Raw genomic sequence first — 16,999 nt, forward strand, 5'->3', positions numbered from 1 at the left:
CATCTAGTAGTTGGCAGGAGGCAGGAACCCCAGACTGGGTCGGGTGAGGGTGCAGCCTGAGGCAGGATTTGGGCAGCGTCGGTGTGACCTCCAGCACATTCTCTCCTCATCTTCCGCTTCCAACTGGGCCTCTGTCCTTGTGAACAGTAATTCTCACAATATGGTCCAAGAACCAGTAGCTTCAGTATAACACCCGAGAGCTGGACAGAAATGCAGTTTCGGGCACCACTGAGTTGGAAACTGTTGGTGTGGGTCCAGAAATCTGTGATTTAGCAGCCCTCCAGGTGTTTAGTATGCGGGCTAAAATGAGAGAGCAGTGGCCGGACACACAGACAGGCTTACACTGGGGCTGCAAAGCCCAAAGTACAGACAGCTGCTCAAGCCACTGTCTGTTCACCTGTGGAGAGACACTCACCCCGTAGGTGAGATGCATATGTGACCGCCTGGCAGGGGCACTAGGGTCTCTGAGAATAAGCAGCACCTGGGTGGAAGTGGGGAGCTGCAAGATAGAGCTGTTCTCCTCAGGTGACAACCTGTGCCCCACAATTCCTTTGTCCTTTGCCCTCTTAAGGTTCCCCGAGTGCTCCATGGGAGCACTGGGAGGCCAGAGAAGCTGAGCCTTGTCCAGCTGAGACAGACACACCCAGCCGAGAGGCTCGGCTTGTGTTCCGAAGGGAGTGTGGGGTATGTGCTAAGAACAGCAAAGTCTTTCCCTGAGCAGCCGGGCCGGGGCCAGGGAATGCAGGGATAGGCGAGCGGCACTTAGGCAAGAGCACATCAAGCCTAAAGCCCTGAAATGCTGCCCGGCTGGAGAATTCCTCTTGGCCCTTTCCCAGGGCTGTTCCAATGCCCAGCCCACAGCCTAACCCCTGTCTGCCCTGGCCAGGAGAGCCCTGGGCAGCTGCCCACCTGGGCCATTGCAGGCCCCACAGCATCTGCCCCTAAAGATCCGGATGTTTAGTCCTGGCTTCTGGGAGCTGCAGGGGGCGTGGGGAGGGGAGGAAGGCTCAGCTCAGATCTGGTTTCTCTGCTTCCCATGGCTGCCTGCCACAGGCTGAGCCACCAGCTGGGCTATATAAGGCCCGCAGCTGGACCGCTGCAGTAGTGAGGACTCGGACCCCCAGTGAAGGAGACCTGCTCAGCACTGGTGAGCTCTATTCCCAGGTCCCTCACCCCATCCTTGCACCCCATGCCTGGCTTAGCTGCTTCGGCTCTCCCCTGACCACCCCATTTCTTGTTTTTTTTTTTTTTTTTTTGCTGGCTGACCCTCATTTCCAATGAAAAGACTTCCCTTTCTACTTTGGAGTTCTCTTTTCTCCCTGAGTCCCCCAAGTCCTCTTCCTGTCTCATCTGTCATCAGGAACCCCACAGATGGCTCCACTCCAGGTCTCTGTACCTAGGGGGTGCCCTGCATTCTTCTTATGGCCGGCCAGCATTCATGGTCCAAGAGCTCGGATGAGCGTGGGCTGGGGAGCCTGAGCGTCAGACATATTCTGCAGAATGGTGGGAGGCTGAGAAAACTCCACTGGCTGTAGGATGGGAAATGGTTTTTCCAAAAGGTGCCCCAGGCCACCTCAGCTCCTTTCAGATCACTGCAGCGGGCTTAGGCTAAGTGCTGTGCAGGTCTGCAGGCCACTCAGCCCCAACTCAGAGCCCAGGGCTAGAGGTGAGTCCTACACTCCCTAGAGATCCAACCTCCGGGTGACTTGTTCCTGGACTGACAGGGGACGAGGAGGGTTAGCAGTTTTAGGGCTAGATGGTCCCCATGTGGAATTGTTTGTTCCTTCCCCAGGGGCATTCAAGAGTTTCTGGATCTTTTTTCCAGAGCAGAGAAGTCTTCCTTTCCCTATCATACTCCAGACTTTGGGGATTGAAGGAAACCATTTTGGGGGGGGGTCTCCAGGAACTGATCAGACTTTGGGCTGGCCAGAGCTCCGGGGAGAGAAGAGAATGTCCTATCGAGCAAATGTCCGGCCACACATGCCCTGTGGTTCTTTAACCTGCATTACCATGCCCATGTTCCTCTCCACACCCTGCAGCCCCTAGCCATGCTCAGCAGGTAGTGGGGAGCCCTGGCCTCTCACACTGCACCCCCTCTACTTTCCCTCAACTGGTTCCTGGCTGTGGAATTCCCAGCCAGGCCCCAAGCAAGCAAGCAAAATGCATTCCAGCTGTGGCCCGTGCACATCTGGGAATGTATTCTTGGAGGTGATGCATCTGAGCCATCTATGCCTCCAGCCTGCCTGCCTAGGAGGGGCCACTAGCGTCGTTGACAGTCCCGCCTGGCCTTAAAATATAGCTCCCTGTGTAAGTGTGTGAGCCCCACCAAGGGCCAGCCGGCCACCACCCCCGAAGCCTGGGCCTTGATCTGAGGCTGGTCCTGGTGAGCCGTGGTCCCTGTCATTGGCAAGGAACCTCTTTGCTTCCCTCTGCCCTTATGCTCCAAGTGGGACCCTGGGTCAGCCTCTGTGAACTCAGATTCAGAGCCTCTGCATCTCCCAAGCTGCTCAGTTTTCCAAATTGAGCAGATACCACACTTGTGAGATACCATGCTGTCCACCGTTCTGTCCTCAGTGGGTCAAGAAATACTTCTGTTCTAGTCATTAGGCCTGACTCAGAATTGCGGGGTCTGACGAGCTTGGTTTCTTTGTAGGTCATCAGATCCAAGGAATCTCTCAGGACACCGCATCCCGGAGGCGAGCTGGCTTGGTGAAGCCTTCCCACCCTCTCTTGCCACGTTCCCACAGGGCTGGGGGAAGATGAAGGGGGCCAAGGCCTGGCTGTTCTCTTTCTTGGTCTTGCAAGTAGCCTCTGTGTCGGGTATGGGCTGAGTATCTGCTACCTCCCAAATTTGTCACGTGCCATAGTGAAGTCATGTCTGGTCTGGGACCCATCTGTGCATCTCCCTTAGCACAGTAATGGCATTACGACCTGGGGCTATTTGATGAATTTATTTTAGATAGTTCCCAATTTATCCCCCCTGGTACTTGGGATAGAACCTGGGACCTTTGCACTGAGCTAAATTCTTGTTCCTTTTCAAATTTTTTTTTTTTTTTAAATTTTGAGACAGGGTCTCACTAACTTGGTCAGTTGCCCAGGCTGGGCTTGAACTTGCCATCCTCTTGCCTCAACCTCCCAGAATGCTAGAGTAACAGGGGTGCACCACCATACCCAGCTGATAGTTCACAGCACAGAAATTTTTAAATGAGTCGAGGAATGAACAGAGGGACAAGAATAGATAGGAGATCTACGCCCCTGAGTACTAAATTTAGCTCTGTGCTTCCCGGTAGCCAAAGCAAAAGGGAGTGGGGCGGGGGCCCTGAGGGGTCAGGAAGGAGATGGGCTTTGGTCTGTTTTTAGTTTCATAAGGATTCTTCTGGCCTAAAGCTCAGTTTCGGGGAGACCAAATTTCACAGAACTGCCAGAACCCCTCTAGTTTCCTTGCCCTCTGACCCTGTCCCTGTCCACAAAGAGCAGGGAGAGAGACTTTGCCCGCCATCTGGTGGAGGCATCAGAGGCTCACTGGCCCCACCATACACTGGCTCCCACCTCTCCTTCCTCTCCTCATTCCCAACCTCTTGAAACCCTCTTCTCCAGTGGCATCCTCCAGGGCCGGGGATATAGCTCAGTAGCACAGCGCTTGTCTGGAGAGTGTGAGGTTGTGAGTTCGATCCCAGTACAAAAAGCAAAACAAAAAAGAACCAAAACCCCAAATTAAGTGGCAACCCCTGAGACTGGCTTTGTGTGCACAGATGGAAGAACAAAAGCTGTCACCCTGCATCGCAGCACTGGGTGTACCCACCCGCCTCCCGATAGACCCTACCCTTGACCTGGACAGCTGCTGTTCTGCAAATGATTAACATTCAACCATCTGATGGGAAATCAGATTGGCTTGATTAAAAGAGCTCCTATCACCCCAATTAAGCAGCTCAGAGTTCTGATTTGGCTCCTCGCCTGGGAGTTAATTGCCTTTCAAGATGTTCATGGACCCCTGCTCCCCGCACCTTCCAGGGCTGGGGGTGCAGGACTGCAACTGCTTATGGCCTCCGGACACTGGGTTTATCCCCAAGAGAACCCCACAGCCTGAGGCCAAAGAATCAGGGAACAGGAGTCTGTCTCCGAGGGAAGGGAGAGGGATGTCTATGGGGCCAGGTATTCAGCTAAAGGGAGTGGCTGATGTTTCTAGGCTGACTGTTAAGTGGTTTTTATCAATGAGATTTTGTAATTCCCAAAGTCCTCTAAGTCAGGAACCATGACCTCATTTTATGAAGAGAGAACATGGGGCCAGATGGGCTGGGTGTTGCGGTGCCCTCATCGTAATAGACTTGTGGCGTGTTGATGTTTATACTACGGAACGCTCTGGCCAGAATGGCCCTCTATGGTGGCAGTCAGTACCTCTGTTTCACCTACAGCTCTCTCTTGCCAAGAAATACTTTCCAGAGGTGAGTGCTGTATTCACCAAGCATGCACCCCATGCTGGTTCCCTTTGTATTCCTTATTGTCCCAAATAATGCACCAACTTTACACCAACTGTACGCCATTGTGATTTTTTAATGTATCTCTAAGGCAAAACAGGAATACAGTCTTTCTGAGACTGCACAGCAGTAAGTGGCAGAGTGGTGATTCGAATCCGTGGCTAGAGCTTGTGTTCCATCCAGCACACCATACTGCTTTCTTGCATTTTGAGGGGTTCCTGGTTCATCCTGGCTCCTCGATCAGCTGCTTCTTCTCCTGGCCCTCAGGGAGGCAGACAGTGCTCACTCAGGCAGTGAGAAGAGTCCAGCCCGGGAAGAGGACCACCGGCACCTTTGCCAAGCCTGCTGTCACCCAGGAGAGTGAGTTGTGGCTGGAGTAGGGAGGGCCAGGAGGGCTGGGCTTTTACCGACCTTGCAAAAGGGATCTCTGAAGTTGGAGCGTGACATCAAGGTTTCATGGAAGCCACTTTCATGAGGCATTTGGCAGAGACATTGTATAGGATGGCTCAGAATCGGGAAGCTGCCTGCTGTCTTCCTGGGGCTGCAGCATGTGTTGGTGGGGAGGGAAGTGGGAGATGAGGATGGAAAGATAGAAGAGGTCAGCTTGCCAGCACCCCAATGTTTTGCAAAGGGATGTCTTTTTGTTTTTTTGTCTTTTTCCTTCTTATCGGTACCGAGGATTGAACTCATGACTGCCTGCTTTCAAGGCAGGCGCTTATGCTAAATCCCCAGCCCCAAGGGATGTCTTTTGTATGCATGTGTTTTGAGGTACTGCATGTGGATTGATTGAACACGGGCCTTTGCACTGTGTTACATTCCCTAATCTTTTTAATTTTGTAAATTTTGAATCAGGGTCTCATTAAGTTGCTAAATTGCTCAGACTAGGCTCAAACTTATGACCTTCCTGTCTTAGCCTCCCAGAACACCTGGTGTATAACCACCAGGATTACAGGTGTGCACCATCACACTTAGCTGCTAAGGGATCATAAAACAGAAGGGTGGTATGTGTAGTTCAAACTTCATGGAGAAATCTCACCTGGCCTACAGTGCTAGGGAGGTGGCGTGTGGAGGAAGGGAGAGCCTTGGAGCAGAGAAGCCAGGCAGGGGCTTCCTGGCGAGGTTCTGCCAGGCTGCTGAGGTCCCTGCATTGTGGGCCATGGGAAGGACTGGAGAGAGGCTGAGGGTGGACACAAGTTTGACAGGGCCTGAGATGGCCAGGGGCAGGTGAGTTGTACCAGGGAAGACTCCCTGGCCTAAGCAGGAAGGAGTACCGAGCTCCCCTGTTCTCCCAGGGATGGCTGCTCCCCAACCCGCCCTATCCTTCAGGTCCCGGGGAGTGGACAGCGTGGTTCAACATTGACCACCCAGGTGGGAAAGGCGACTTTGAACGGCTGGACGCCATTCGCTTCTACTACGGGGAACGCGTGTGTGCCCACCCGCTGCGGCTGGAGGCCCGGACCACTGACTGGATGCCCGTGGGCAGCACTGGTCAGGTGGTCCACAGCAGTCCCCGCGAGGGCTTCTGGTGCCTCAACCAGGAGCAGCGACTTGGCAGGAACTGCTCCAACTACACAGTGCGCTTCCTCTGCCCGCTGGGTGAGACCTACAGGAATCTCCTGTTTGTGCTTCAGGGATAGAGTTTTCTTTAGTTCTTAGGCTCAGTTTCTCACTCAGGCAATAGCACTAAGAGTAAATCCCATAAAAGTTTTTGATGAGGTGTCAGTGAAAGCATGAATGGAGAAGGTGGGGCCCCGATTCACAAAGTGCTGGTTCCTGTTACTGTTGCTACATACCAGATGCTGTTCCTATTCCCTCTTTTCCACTGGCCTTGGCACCACGGCTGTCTTGGCAGGTGCATGGCATGCTGGGAAGCCAGGTAACATCTTGAGATGCCACAGTGAATAAACGCAGAGCTGGCGTCTGTACCCTGTCTATGTTTGCAGAGTCTGTGTCCTTGGCATCGTATCCTGCAGCACTTGGGCACCAGCTGCAGGCCCACTCCTCTTTAGGGTGGCATGGCCTGATGCTGACCTGGAGAGGTCATGGGGGCATGGGGACTTAGGCTGCTCTTCAGCCTCAGACTGGAGGGAAGGAGTGGGCAGAGGTGACTGGAGCCCAGCTCACCACAGGCCCTGGCCTACAGGAAAAGGAAGGTGGTACTGTCCCTGCATATCCTAGGATGGTAAGTCAAATCTCAGGGCTTGACAAAAAGCCCCCTCAGTGCCACTTTGAGAGAGAGGTTAGATCATCACTGATCTCATTTTGCAGGATCCCTACGCCGGGACACAGAGCGCATTTGGGGTCCCTGGTCTCCCTGGAGCAAGTGTTCGGCTCCCTGTGGTCATATGGGGGTCCAGACCCGCACACGCACCTGCCTGGCAGAGATGGTGTCATTGTGCAGTGAGGCTGCCGAGGAGGGCCGGCTCTGTGAGAACCCAGATTGCCCAGGTACCGCCCTCCCTCCGACGCCAGGCCTGGCATGGTGGGTTAGGCTGAAGCAGCCTGAAAGGATGAGCAGCTAAGATTCCCTCCCCAAGTATTAACTGAGTCACTACCATGTGCTCCAATGGGACTGTAGGTGATCATAGCTTAGAGAAATCCAGAAAGGCTCCCTCAAGGAGTGTTCTGGGCTCAGACAATGAGTAAGAGTCAGCCCAATAGGCTGATACTGAAGAGTGACAAACGGTAAAGGGAGGTCCATGTGAGTCTACAGGCTGGGGCGCAGTGAAGGAGAATCAGAATCCACATACGCCTTTCTGATGCAGCTCCTTGGACCACAGCCTGTGACCTGACCTGCCCCATGGGCCGGGCAAATGCCGAGTGTGATGCCTGCATGTGCGAGGACTTCGTGCTCCATGGGGTTGTCTCCCTCTCTGGAGGTGACCCAGCTGTGGGGGCCACTGTCTACCTGCAGACCAAGGTGCTGAAGATGCTGACCAAGACAGACAGCAGTGGCAGGTTCCAAGTCCCTGGCTTGTGCCCTGATGGCAAAAGCAAACTGAAGATCATGAAGGCCAAGTTCGTACCCATTGTGCTCACGATGCCCAGGACTAGCCTGAACTCAGCCACCATCAATGCGGAGTTCGTGAGGGCAGGTAAGAAGCGCTCTAGGTGTGAAAAGCTGGCTTCCTGCCTTAGCCAGAGTGAAACCCCAAGTCTTCAGTGTGGCTCACAGGCCTCAGTAATCTGACCCTCCCTATTTTTCTTTCATTCATTCTTCCTTTCCTTTTTTATTTTCCTGTCTTTTTGAGACAAGGTTTCATTAGGCAGTTGAGGCTGGCCTTGAATTCACCCTTTGTAGCCCAGGCTGGCCTCAAACTTGAAATGATCCTCCTGCCTCAGCCTCCTGAGTGCTCCGATTACAGGCAATGTGCCATCACACCTGGCTGTTTTCTTTTCTCATTGCTCTTTGCACATGGAGTCACTCCTCTCCAGCCACAAAGGCTTCCTAGCAGTCCTCAAATACAGATGTAACATCTGCTTCAGGGCTTTTGCACTTGCTGTATGTATTCAGCATGGCATGTTTTTTCTGCAGATGCTGAAGGTCTTGTTTCTAATGGATGAGGTCTTTGCAGACCGCTTTATCTAAAACAGCGTATTACAATACAGTGTGAGCACTGGAGGTCTTGGGGGGGTGGTGTGTGGAGAGCTCAAAAATGGTGCAGAGTAGCCAAAAGAAAAGTTGCCAAGGGCAGCAGAACACCAATATCTCACTATTCAAAACAGCCAGTCAGACATCACATCTGTCACAAGGTCCCTGGTCCAAATGGTGAAAAGGGGATCTCCACTGTGGCTTTAATCCCATGAGTTTTAGGAGCATTAGAGATGGGCTGGGTGGGGGATGGGGAGCCACAAAATTCAAATAACATAAAGAACTCATCTCAAAGGCAAAAAACCCCCCAAAAAACAAAAAACACTGTTTCTCATCTGGTGTCCCAGAGACTCCCTACATTGTGATGAACCCTAAGACCAAAGCCCGGCGGGCCGGACAGAGCGTGTCCCTGTGCTGCAAGGCCACTGGGAAGCCCAATCCAGACAAGTATTTCTGGTACGTTTTCCGCTGGCCCCTGCCCACCCCTCTTCCGGAAACCAGAGCTTTCTGCAGCAATTACCAATAGGCTGGCGCTAAACCTAAACCTGGCACAGAGCCTGGGTGTCCACGTTGACTGGTGCAGCCAGCGGAGTGGAAGCTGCCCAGCATGGAGCCCCCCCCCCCCCAGCTGGCTCACCCCTCACCTTTAACAGCCCCTCTCTTGCATGACAACCCCTACAACACCGTAAGGTCAGCTGGAGCCCATGAGGGCCGTTGTATAGACCAGGAAGCGGATGCTGAGATCCACAGCTGTCTAAGCGGTGGGGCTGGGCCTCAGAACCAAAGCCCCTGACTCTCCCGGCTGCTCTGTGCGAAGGGGCTGAGGCCAGTGCGGGGTGAAGTTTCTGCACAGGCAGAAACAAGACTGCATTCCCCCACTACCATTGCCCCTCAGGTGCCTCCTCTCTGTGCCTCACAGGTATCACAATGACACGCTGCTGGATCCCTCTCTTTACAAGCACGAGGGTAAGCTGGTGCTGAAAAAGCTGCGGCCTGAGCAGGCTGGAGAGTATTTCTGCAAGGCGCAGAGCGACGCGGGAGCTGCCAAGTCCCGGGTCGCCCAGCTGTCGGTCATAGGTGAGCCTCTCTGGGTTCCCGGGGGATTTCCGGGCTGCAGCAGAGCTGGCGGAGCAGCGGGAGGATTGTAACTTGGCAGTGAGCGCTTGGGCTTCTCTGAGCGTTGCACAATGCTGCACCCTCTGGTGATCACCCTGAGGTGGTGGAGACCTGAATCCATTTGAGGAGAAGTGAAGAAATATAAATAAAAAGCCCGAAATTTTTAGGTAAAACAGGAGAGAAGGGACATAGACAGATTCCTCCCACAGCAGCTTTCAGCTAAGGCTAACACTGTGGTTTTTCAGCCTTAGCTGCCCTTTGACACATCTACTGATAATTTCAAAAAATACTGAAGCTTCTGCCTCACCCTGGGAGTGTCTGATTTAATATGGGATGTGGCCTGGGCATGCATGGTTTCAAAGATGCCTGGGTGATTCTCATTTACAAAGTTGCAAACCACTGGTCTGAAAGAGAGGGCAGGAACTGTGTGTGGAGTTGTTCCAGGCTGAGGCACCAGCATGGACTAAATCAAACACTCAAGTGGGGAACCCGAGGGCTTCATAAGAAAAGATGACTTAGCTAGATATGGTAGCACATGCCTATAATCCCAGAACTCTGAAGGGTGAGGCAGGAAGGTTGCTGCAAATTCAAGGCCAGCCTGTACTACATAGTAAGACCCTGTTGCCAAAAAATCAGATTAAAAAACAAAATAACAAACAAACTGAGGGTAATCTAGTCAGGCTTGATGGCACAGCCCTGTAATCGCAACACTCTGGGAAACTGAGGCAGGAGGATCTAAGATTGGGAATTTGAGCCTAGCCAGGGTGATTTAACAACTCAACAAGACTTTATCTCAAAATTTTAAAAATGGGCTCAGTGTAAAGGTTTTGGGTTCAATCCTCAGTAGGGATCCTCCTACACACACACAACAAAACAAGCCTAAAACAGAACAATACCGCCCCCACACACAGGCACATAAAACAAACACAAAAGGGAACCTGATTACAGCTGACTTATAGAAGAAGACTGGAGAGGAAGAGATTTGAGGCCACAGGCCTGCTGGAAACCTGTCCTTGGAAAGCAAGGGGAAAAGAAGGTATCTTAGCAACTGGCCTAAACAAAACCCAGCAAAAAACAGAGGTAGTGAGTATGACTGAAAGAACTCTGGAATATCACACAGACTTCTAGACCAACAGAACAAAGAGACTTTGGATCTCAGCAGAGAAGATGTGCAGCACCCAGGTTTTTTGCCCTCACACCAGTGCTCCCCTGTTTGGTGCAGTAATTTTTTAAAAAAAAACCAGATCTCTCTGTATAGATTAGACCAGCCTTTAATTCAAACGATAGTCCAGATGGTCTCAAATTTGCCATCCTGCATCAGCCTCCTGAATGCTAGGATTACAGATATGTGCCACCACACCTGGCCAGCATAGTGACTTTAAAAATAAAGTTGAAGGGCCCGGGATTTAGCTCAGCGGCTTAAGCATCTGCCTGGTAAGCATGAGGTCATGAGTTCGATCATCGGCACCAAAAAAAAAAAAAAAAAAAGAAAAAAATTGACTAAAGTTCAATTTATAGATAATAATTACATAGAATTTCTAAATTTATAAGCATGTGGTCCTAATTATGACATAAAGGAGAAATAAAGCTAGGAGTGGTGGTATATACTAGCAATCCTAGCATTTAGAAGGCTGATGCAGGAGGATTACCATAAAAATCAAGGCTAGCTGAGGCCATACAGTGAGTTCAAGGCCAGCCTGGATTATGAAGCAAGACCCTGTCTCACAAAACAAAATGAGAGAGACAGAGACAGAGGGAGACACACTATAATACAAAAAGTATTGCAGTATCTAAACACCTTGGCACAATGACACAGATAAACCAAGAAGTCGGTTTGCACTTGAATCCAGAGTAATGACAAATGTGATAGCTACAAATGCCAGGTCACATTGATCAGTCTGAAATGAGAGAATATTCTTGGTATTCCAAGTGAAATGAAGTGTGAGATTGATTCATGTGTTAGCTGTATTCTTGAAAACTTCAGTGTGTGGTTGAGGCCATGGAACAAAATACCAGGCCATAATCACTTTAAAGAGGTTTTCTGCTCTATAAGAATCTCCCACTGGGTGTGTAAAAATTGTGCAGGATGCAGAAAAATTCTTCCAGTGGGTTTGGGCCAGGCACTGCAGGCTATGAAGCATCAGGTGGCATGTCCTCAGCCCCCGGCCCCTGTATCCTGTAGCACTTGTGATCTTTGTGATAACCCCCAAAACACCCTCACACACTTTCAGCCCCCTTCATAGAGAACCACTATCTTAAGGTCCTCAGCAGCCAGTTCCATTTCCCCATGTGTAAGGTAAGAATGATCATAGCCGCCCTGCCTCTCTGCCAGAGCTCTGTGAGAAGCAAGGTCACAGTTACCCAAGTCCTTGGACCCTGTAGAGAGGTGACATTGAGGTAGCCCGTGTAGGATGTGAACTTGTATCTTAACTTCCGCCTGGTTTCTTCCTCAGCCCTAGATGAGAGTCCTTGCAACCCGACCCCTGAGAGCTACCTTATCCGGCTACCCCATGACTGCTTCCAGAATGCCACTAACTCCTTCTACTATGATGTGGGCCGCTGTCCTGTTAAGACCTGTGCCGGGCAGCAGGATAATGGGATGAGGTGCGAGGATGCCGTGGAGAACTGCTGCGGTATCTCCAAAACAGAGGAGAGGGAGATCCAGTGCAGCAGCTACACACTGCCCATCAAGGTGGCCAAGGAGTGCAGCTGCCAGCGGTGCACAGAGACGCGGAGCATCGTGCGGGGCCGCGTGAGCGCTGTGGACACCGGGGAACCCATGCGCTTCGGCCATGTATACATGGGGGGCAATCGTGTGAGCATGACCGGCTACAAGGGCACTTTCACCCTGCACGTCCCACAGGACACAGAGAGACTGGTGCTCACCTTCGTGGACAGGCTACAGAAATTTGTCAACACCACCAAGGTGCTGCCCTTCAACCGGAAAGGGAGCGCGGTGTTCCACGAGATCAAGGTGCTTCGGCGAAAGGAGCCCGTCACGCTAGACGCCATGGAGACCAACGTCATCCCCCTGGGAGAGGTGGCTGGCCAGGACCCCATGGCCGAACTGGAGATCCCATCTGGCAGCTTCTCCAAGCAGAATGGAGAGCCCTACTCGGGAAAGGTGAAGGCCAGTGTGACCTTCCTGGATCCCCGAGATCTTTCCACAGCTGCAGCCACCCAGAGTGACCTGAGCTTCATCAATGATGAAGGGGACACCTTCCCCCTGAGGACGTACGGCATGTTCTCTGTGGACTTCACAGACGAGGCCACCTTGGAGACCCTGAATGCCGGCAAGGTCAAGGTCCACCTAGACTCGACCCAGGTCAAGATGCCAGAACACGTGTCTGCCATGAAACTCTGGTCACTCAACCCAGACACAGGGCTGTGGGAGGAAGAAGGTGATTTCAAATTTGAACGCCAGAGGAGGAACAAAAGGGAAGAGAGAACTTTCCTGGTGGGCAACATGGAGATCCGAGAAAGGAGGCTCTTCAACCTGGATGTCCCCGAGAGCAGGAGATGCTTTATCAAGGTGAGGGCCTACCGGAGTGAGAGGTTCCTGCCCAGTGAGCAAATCCAGGGTGTTGTGGTCTCTGTGATCAACTTGGAGCCCAGAACAGGCTTTTCGTCCAACCCTCGGGCCTGGGGCCGCTTTGACAGTGTCCTCACAGGTCCCAACGGAGCCTGTGTGCCTGCCTTCTGTGATGACCAGGCCCCTGACGCCTACTCCGCCTACGTCCTGGCGAGCCTGGGCGGGGAGGAACTGGAAGCAGTGGAGTCTGCTCCTAAATTCAACCCCAATGCCATTGGTGTCCCTCAGCCCTACCTCAACAAGCTCAAGTATCGTCGCACGGACCACGAGGACCCTCGGGTGAAGAAGACGGCCTTCCAGATCAGCATGGCCAAGCCAAGGCCCAACTCCACTGAGGAGAGCAATGGTCCCATCTACGCCTTTGAGAACCTCCGGGCCTGTGAGGAGGCACCGGCCAGCGCGCCCCACTTTCGTTTCTACCAAATCGAGGGGGATCGTTATGACTACAACACGGTTCCTTTCAACGAAGATGACCCCATGAGCTGGACTGAAGATTACCTGGCATGGTGGCCCAAGCCGATGGAGTTCAGGGCCTGCTACATCAAAGTGAAGATCGTGGGGCCGCTGGAGCTGAATGTGCGGTCCCGCAACATGGGGGGCACCCATCGGCGGACAGTGGGGAGGCTCTATGGAATCCGGGACGTGAAGAGCACCCGGGACAGGGACCAGCCCAACGTCTCAGCCGCATGTCTGGAGTTCAAGTGCAGCGGGATGCTGTACGACCAGGACCGCGTGGACCGCACCCTGGTGAAGGTCATCCCTCAGGGCAGCTGCCATCGAGCCAACGTGAACTCCATGCTACATGAGTATCTGGTCAACCACCTCCCACTGGTGGTCAACAATGACACCAGTGAGTACACCATGCTGGCGCCCCTGGACCCACTGGGCCACAACTATGGCATCTACACGGTCACAGACCAGGACCCTCGTGTGGCCAAGGAGATTGCCCTTGGCCGGTGCTTCGATGGCAGTTCTGATGGCTCCTCTAGAATTATGAAGAGCAATGTGGGTGTGGCCCTCACCTTTAACTGTGCAGAGGGGCAGGTGGGCCGCCAGAGTGCTTTCCAGTATCTCCAAAGCACCCCAGCCCAGAGCCCTGCTGCAGGAACCCTTCGAGGAAGAGTGCCCTCCAGGCGGCAGCAGCGGGCCAGTAGGGGTGACCAGCGCCGGCAGGGAGGGGCCGCCTCCCTGTGACTTCCTGGAGTTGCTCAACAGCCTCTGAGCAGCTGTCTGTGGTTCATCACACTCCTTCCCACCTCCTGTGACAAGAGGACTGATGCATGTGCCGTCGTCATTCGGTTAATTTAAACACACGTGTTGTGGTTCAGTTTGCCTGTTTGTTTCTTCCTGTCTGTGTCCCACGATACCAACTGGCACATAGCCCCCAACATGACCAAATAGAGCCCTTTGGTGTTTTTCCCAGAAAAAGAACGTTGGCCCCTGGTAAAACTCCACAGCTGTGTTCTTCCTTTAGTGCCATGAATGCGAGTGTGCTTCCTGTTCCTTTTGCATGGTTTTTCTCACTTCTATTATAACAATGACAATTTGATACTGAAGATGAAATAACCAATATAAAGCATAGTTCTTGGCCCTGCTCCATGGGATGTGAGCAAGGCCTCATCAAAGCTGATACATATAAGTGGCAGTGAAATAAAGAAATAAATGACACCCTTTTGACTGGAAATGTAAATAACTTATTTATTTCATTGGCTGACATTTGGAACCCCATGTACATTTAAAGAGAAGGTATTGAATATAGGGTAATCATAGTTCCTCTTCCACATCTGCAAAGAGCATCTCTGGGTTACAGTAGGTTGCTAACGGTTTAGTACGATTCCCTTTGAGTTTGCTTTTACTCTTGCTGGAAGCTCAGTGTCACCTAGAGCACGGGTCAATAAACGCACTTTCCATACTTTGATTTTGAAGTCACTGTCCTGTCTTTTAACCGTGTAAATGAGCCAGCTGCTCAGGTAGGCACAGGGGCCTGGAGAGCAGTCACAGGTGGTATGTGGTCCAGCGTTCCTAAGTTTACAGGGCTGGGCAACTGGACACAGGCTCCGGCAATCAAGTTTGTTCTCACGGATCATATTTTCCATTTGCAAGGAAGAGCAGAGGTGCCTGAGTTGTGAACATGTTCTGGGCTCCTGAGCAAAACTAAAAATATGTCCTGATTTGTGTCTTTCTTTCCAGTACCGTGGAGCTTAGACAAGAGCTTGACCCAGAGTGTGGCAAGCTGGCTAAGTGGTCCTTTGGCATCTTCCTCCAGCTGGGCTGGCTGACCGTCCTCCCTGTGAGGATCAATCTCTCTCCACTTTTCTCTCTTCCTTTTCCTCATCCTCTTCTAAACACACTCAACTTTCCTCCAGAGAAAAACAAATGTCCCTATCCCTGGAGTAAAACAACTGGCCAAAGGGGCAGGATTTTGTTTTGCAAAAAGGTATTTATTTTAAAATAGTAGGTCAGAGGCTGGTTGTGGTATCAGAACAATCTTGGAGGCTTGGACAGTCGGGGCTGGGAAGGCAAAAGGTGCACTCATGCTCCTCTCTCAGCCCGTCCAGCGCTGTCAGGAAGGGGGACTGGAGAAGGCCCTGTGGACAACCCAGACAAAAGCTTTTCTCACCCACAGCCACGTCTGGGCTGTGCCAGATTTGTCCTCTTATGTAAGCAGCAGCCCTGATCCTTGGAGTGCAGTGTGTAATCAGAAACTTTTCTGGCTGAGCACCCCATCCCCACAGCTGAGGACTGGTGTGTGTGGCCTTTCAATTGCAGCAGGACCCACTTCGGGTCTCCACATCCTCCCTTCTGTTCCCAGGAAATAGCTCTCACTGATAGCAGGGCTGTGGGTTGTCTGAATGGCTATGGCCAAGGGGTCAGTGTTCAGCAATCCAAGGATGTGTGCTCTGGCCTGATCAGGCCCTTGCCACCCTCTGAGAGGTGCTGGGAAGGTGGTCCCACCCCCATGTCCGTCCCTTTCTGTCCCCAAACAAGGGCCTGGATAAAGGAGCCCTGGTAGGCAGCACCTAGTACGCGTGACTCCTTTTTTCATTCACCATACAGCTCTCCAGTGTCTATTAGATGCCAGGCCACACGTGCCAGCAGACAGACCTTTATGTGACAGGATAAAACCTACTACTATCACGTTGAACCAGTGACACCCAGTTACTCAGCATCTTGCTTTCAAAGCCAGATGTGCTACTTGCTAGCTGTAAGGTCCCTCAGACCTCAGTCTCCTTGCCTATAAACAGAGGGGATGGTTCTAGAGTACTCTGAAGTCCTGAGGGGGTTTGCAGGGAGGTGACAGGCAGGACACTGTGAGTGCTATTTCTGGTTCCTCTGGTTGGACCCAGCCCTCTGAAGCCCTAGGATTCAGCTTGCTGTCCAGTGACTGATCCCCCCACTACCCAAAAGTCTAGCAAGATGGATCCCAATGGTAGGCAGGGAAGGCACGGGCAGTAAACTAGAGGGCTGCGGCTGCTTACAAGTAGAGATTTTCCAGATAATACTCTGCAGAGTTTGGAGAGCTACGAGAAGTAGCTGGGGTGATACAGAAAAAAATCACCTGGGTGTCTGGGCAAAATCAGAGTCTGGAAGGATTCAGAAGATTAAAGCAAAATGGGAAGCAGCATGAGAAGATGGGTGGGGCTTCCAGCAGAGACTGGTTTGAGTCAAGGAGCACAGGTGGGAACTGTACCCGGGGAAGCTTTTGTTTGCAGCACTGGGGATGAACTCATGCCTTTGCACTTAGCGACACACCTGCCCTTTTTATTTATTTATTTTTAATTTTGAGACAGAGTCTTCTGAAATTTCCCAGGTTGGGCTCCAAATTGCCACCCTCTTGTCTCAGTCTCTCAGAGTGCTGGGAATAGAAGGATGCGACACCTCACCCTGCTGAATGTCCTGATCAGAAGTAACAGGGTGCCAGCTCACCTCAGGAGGGACTAGAAGCAGAAGCCTCAGAGCTATCAGATTCCAGGCCATTATCTCCTTGTTTCTAGTCCCTTATCCACTCTCATACTCACTGGTTTCTGCTCTCTCAATCCTGTACTCAGTCTTACTCCATCTCTCAGACTCTCTGACTTGATTTCTCTGTTTCTCCTCTTTCTAGGTTCCTCTCTGGTTGGTTGGTGTCAGTCTTCCTCTCATGATGATGGTCTCTCTCTCCCTGGGTTCTAACCTCTCTATGTCCTCCCCACCGAGCTCTTTCTTGCAGATTGAATTTGACTG

At 52.0% G+C, this 16,999-nt stretch overlaps 1 protein-coding gene across 2 annotated transcripts; it reads left to right on the top strand.

Moving 5' to 3' along the window:
* Positions 1-965: 965 nt before the first annotated feature.
* Positions 966-14,693, top strand: Cilp (cartilage intermediate layer protein). Of its 2 annotated transcripts, none has more exons than XM_013145470.2 (9): positions 966-1,147; positions 2,654-2,820; positions 4,743-4,835; positions 5,802-6,071; positions 6,744-6,923; positions 7,256-7,570; positions 8,415-8,523; positions 8,987-9,144; positions 11,637-14,693. In XM_013145470.2, exons 2-9 carry the CDS (start codon positions 2,760-2,762, stop codon positions 13,967-13,969), a joined length of 3,519 nt encoding a protein of 1,172 aa, XP_013000924.2. In that variant the 5' UTR covers positions 966-1,147; positions 2,654-2,759; the 3' UTR covers positions 13,970-14,693. The 2 variants fall into 2 exon arrangements, with proteins under 2 accessions (XP_013000924.2, XP_013000923.2); XM_013145469.2 differs by having other exon boundaries at positions 967-1,147; positions 7,241-7,570.
* The last annotated feature ends 2,306 nt before the right edge of the window (positions 14,694-16,999 follow it).

Source organism: Cavia porcellus, unplaced genomic scaffold, assembly GCF_034190915.1.
Source record: "Cavia porcellus strain 051 isolate PalLab524CR breed Dunkin Hartley unplaced genomic scaffold, mCavPor4.1 scaffold_37, whole genome shotgun sequence".
Classification (NCBI taxonomy): domain Eukaryota; kingdom Metazoa; phylum Chordata; class Mammalia; order Rodentia; family Caviidae; genus Cavia; species Cavia porcellus.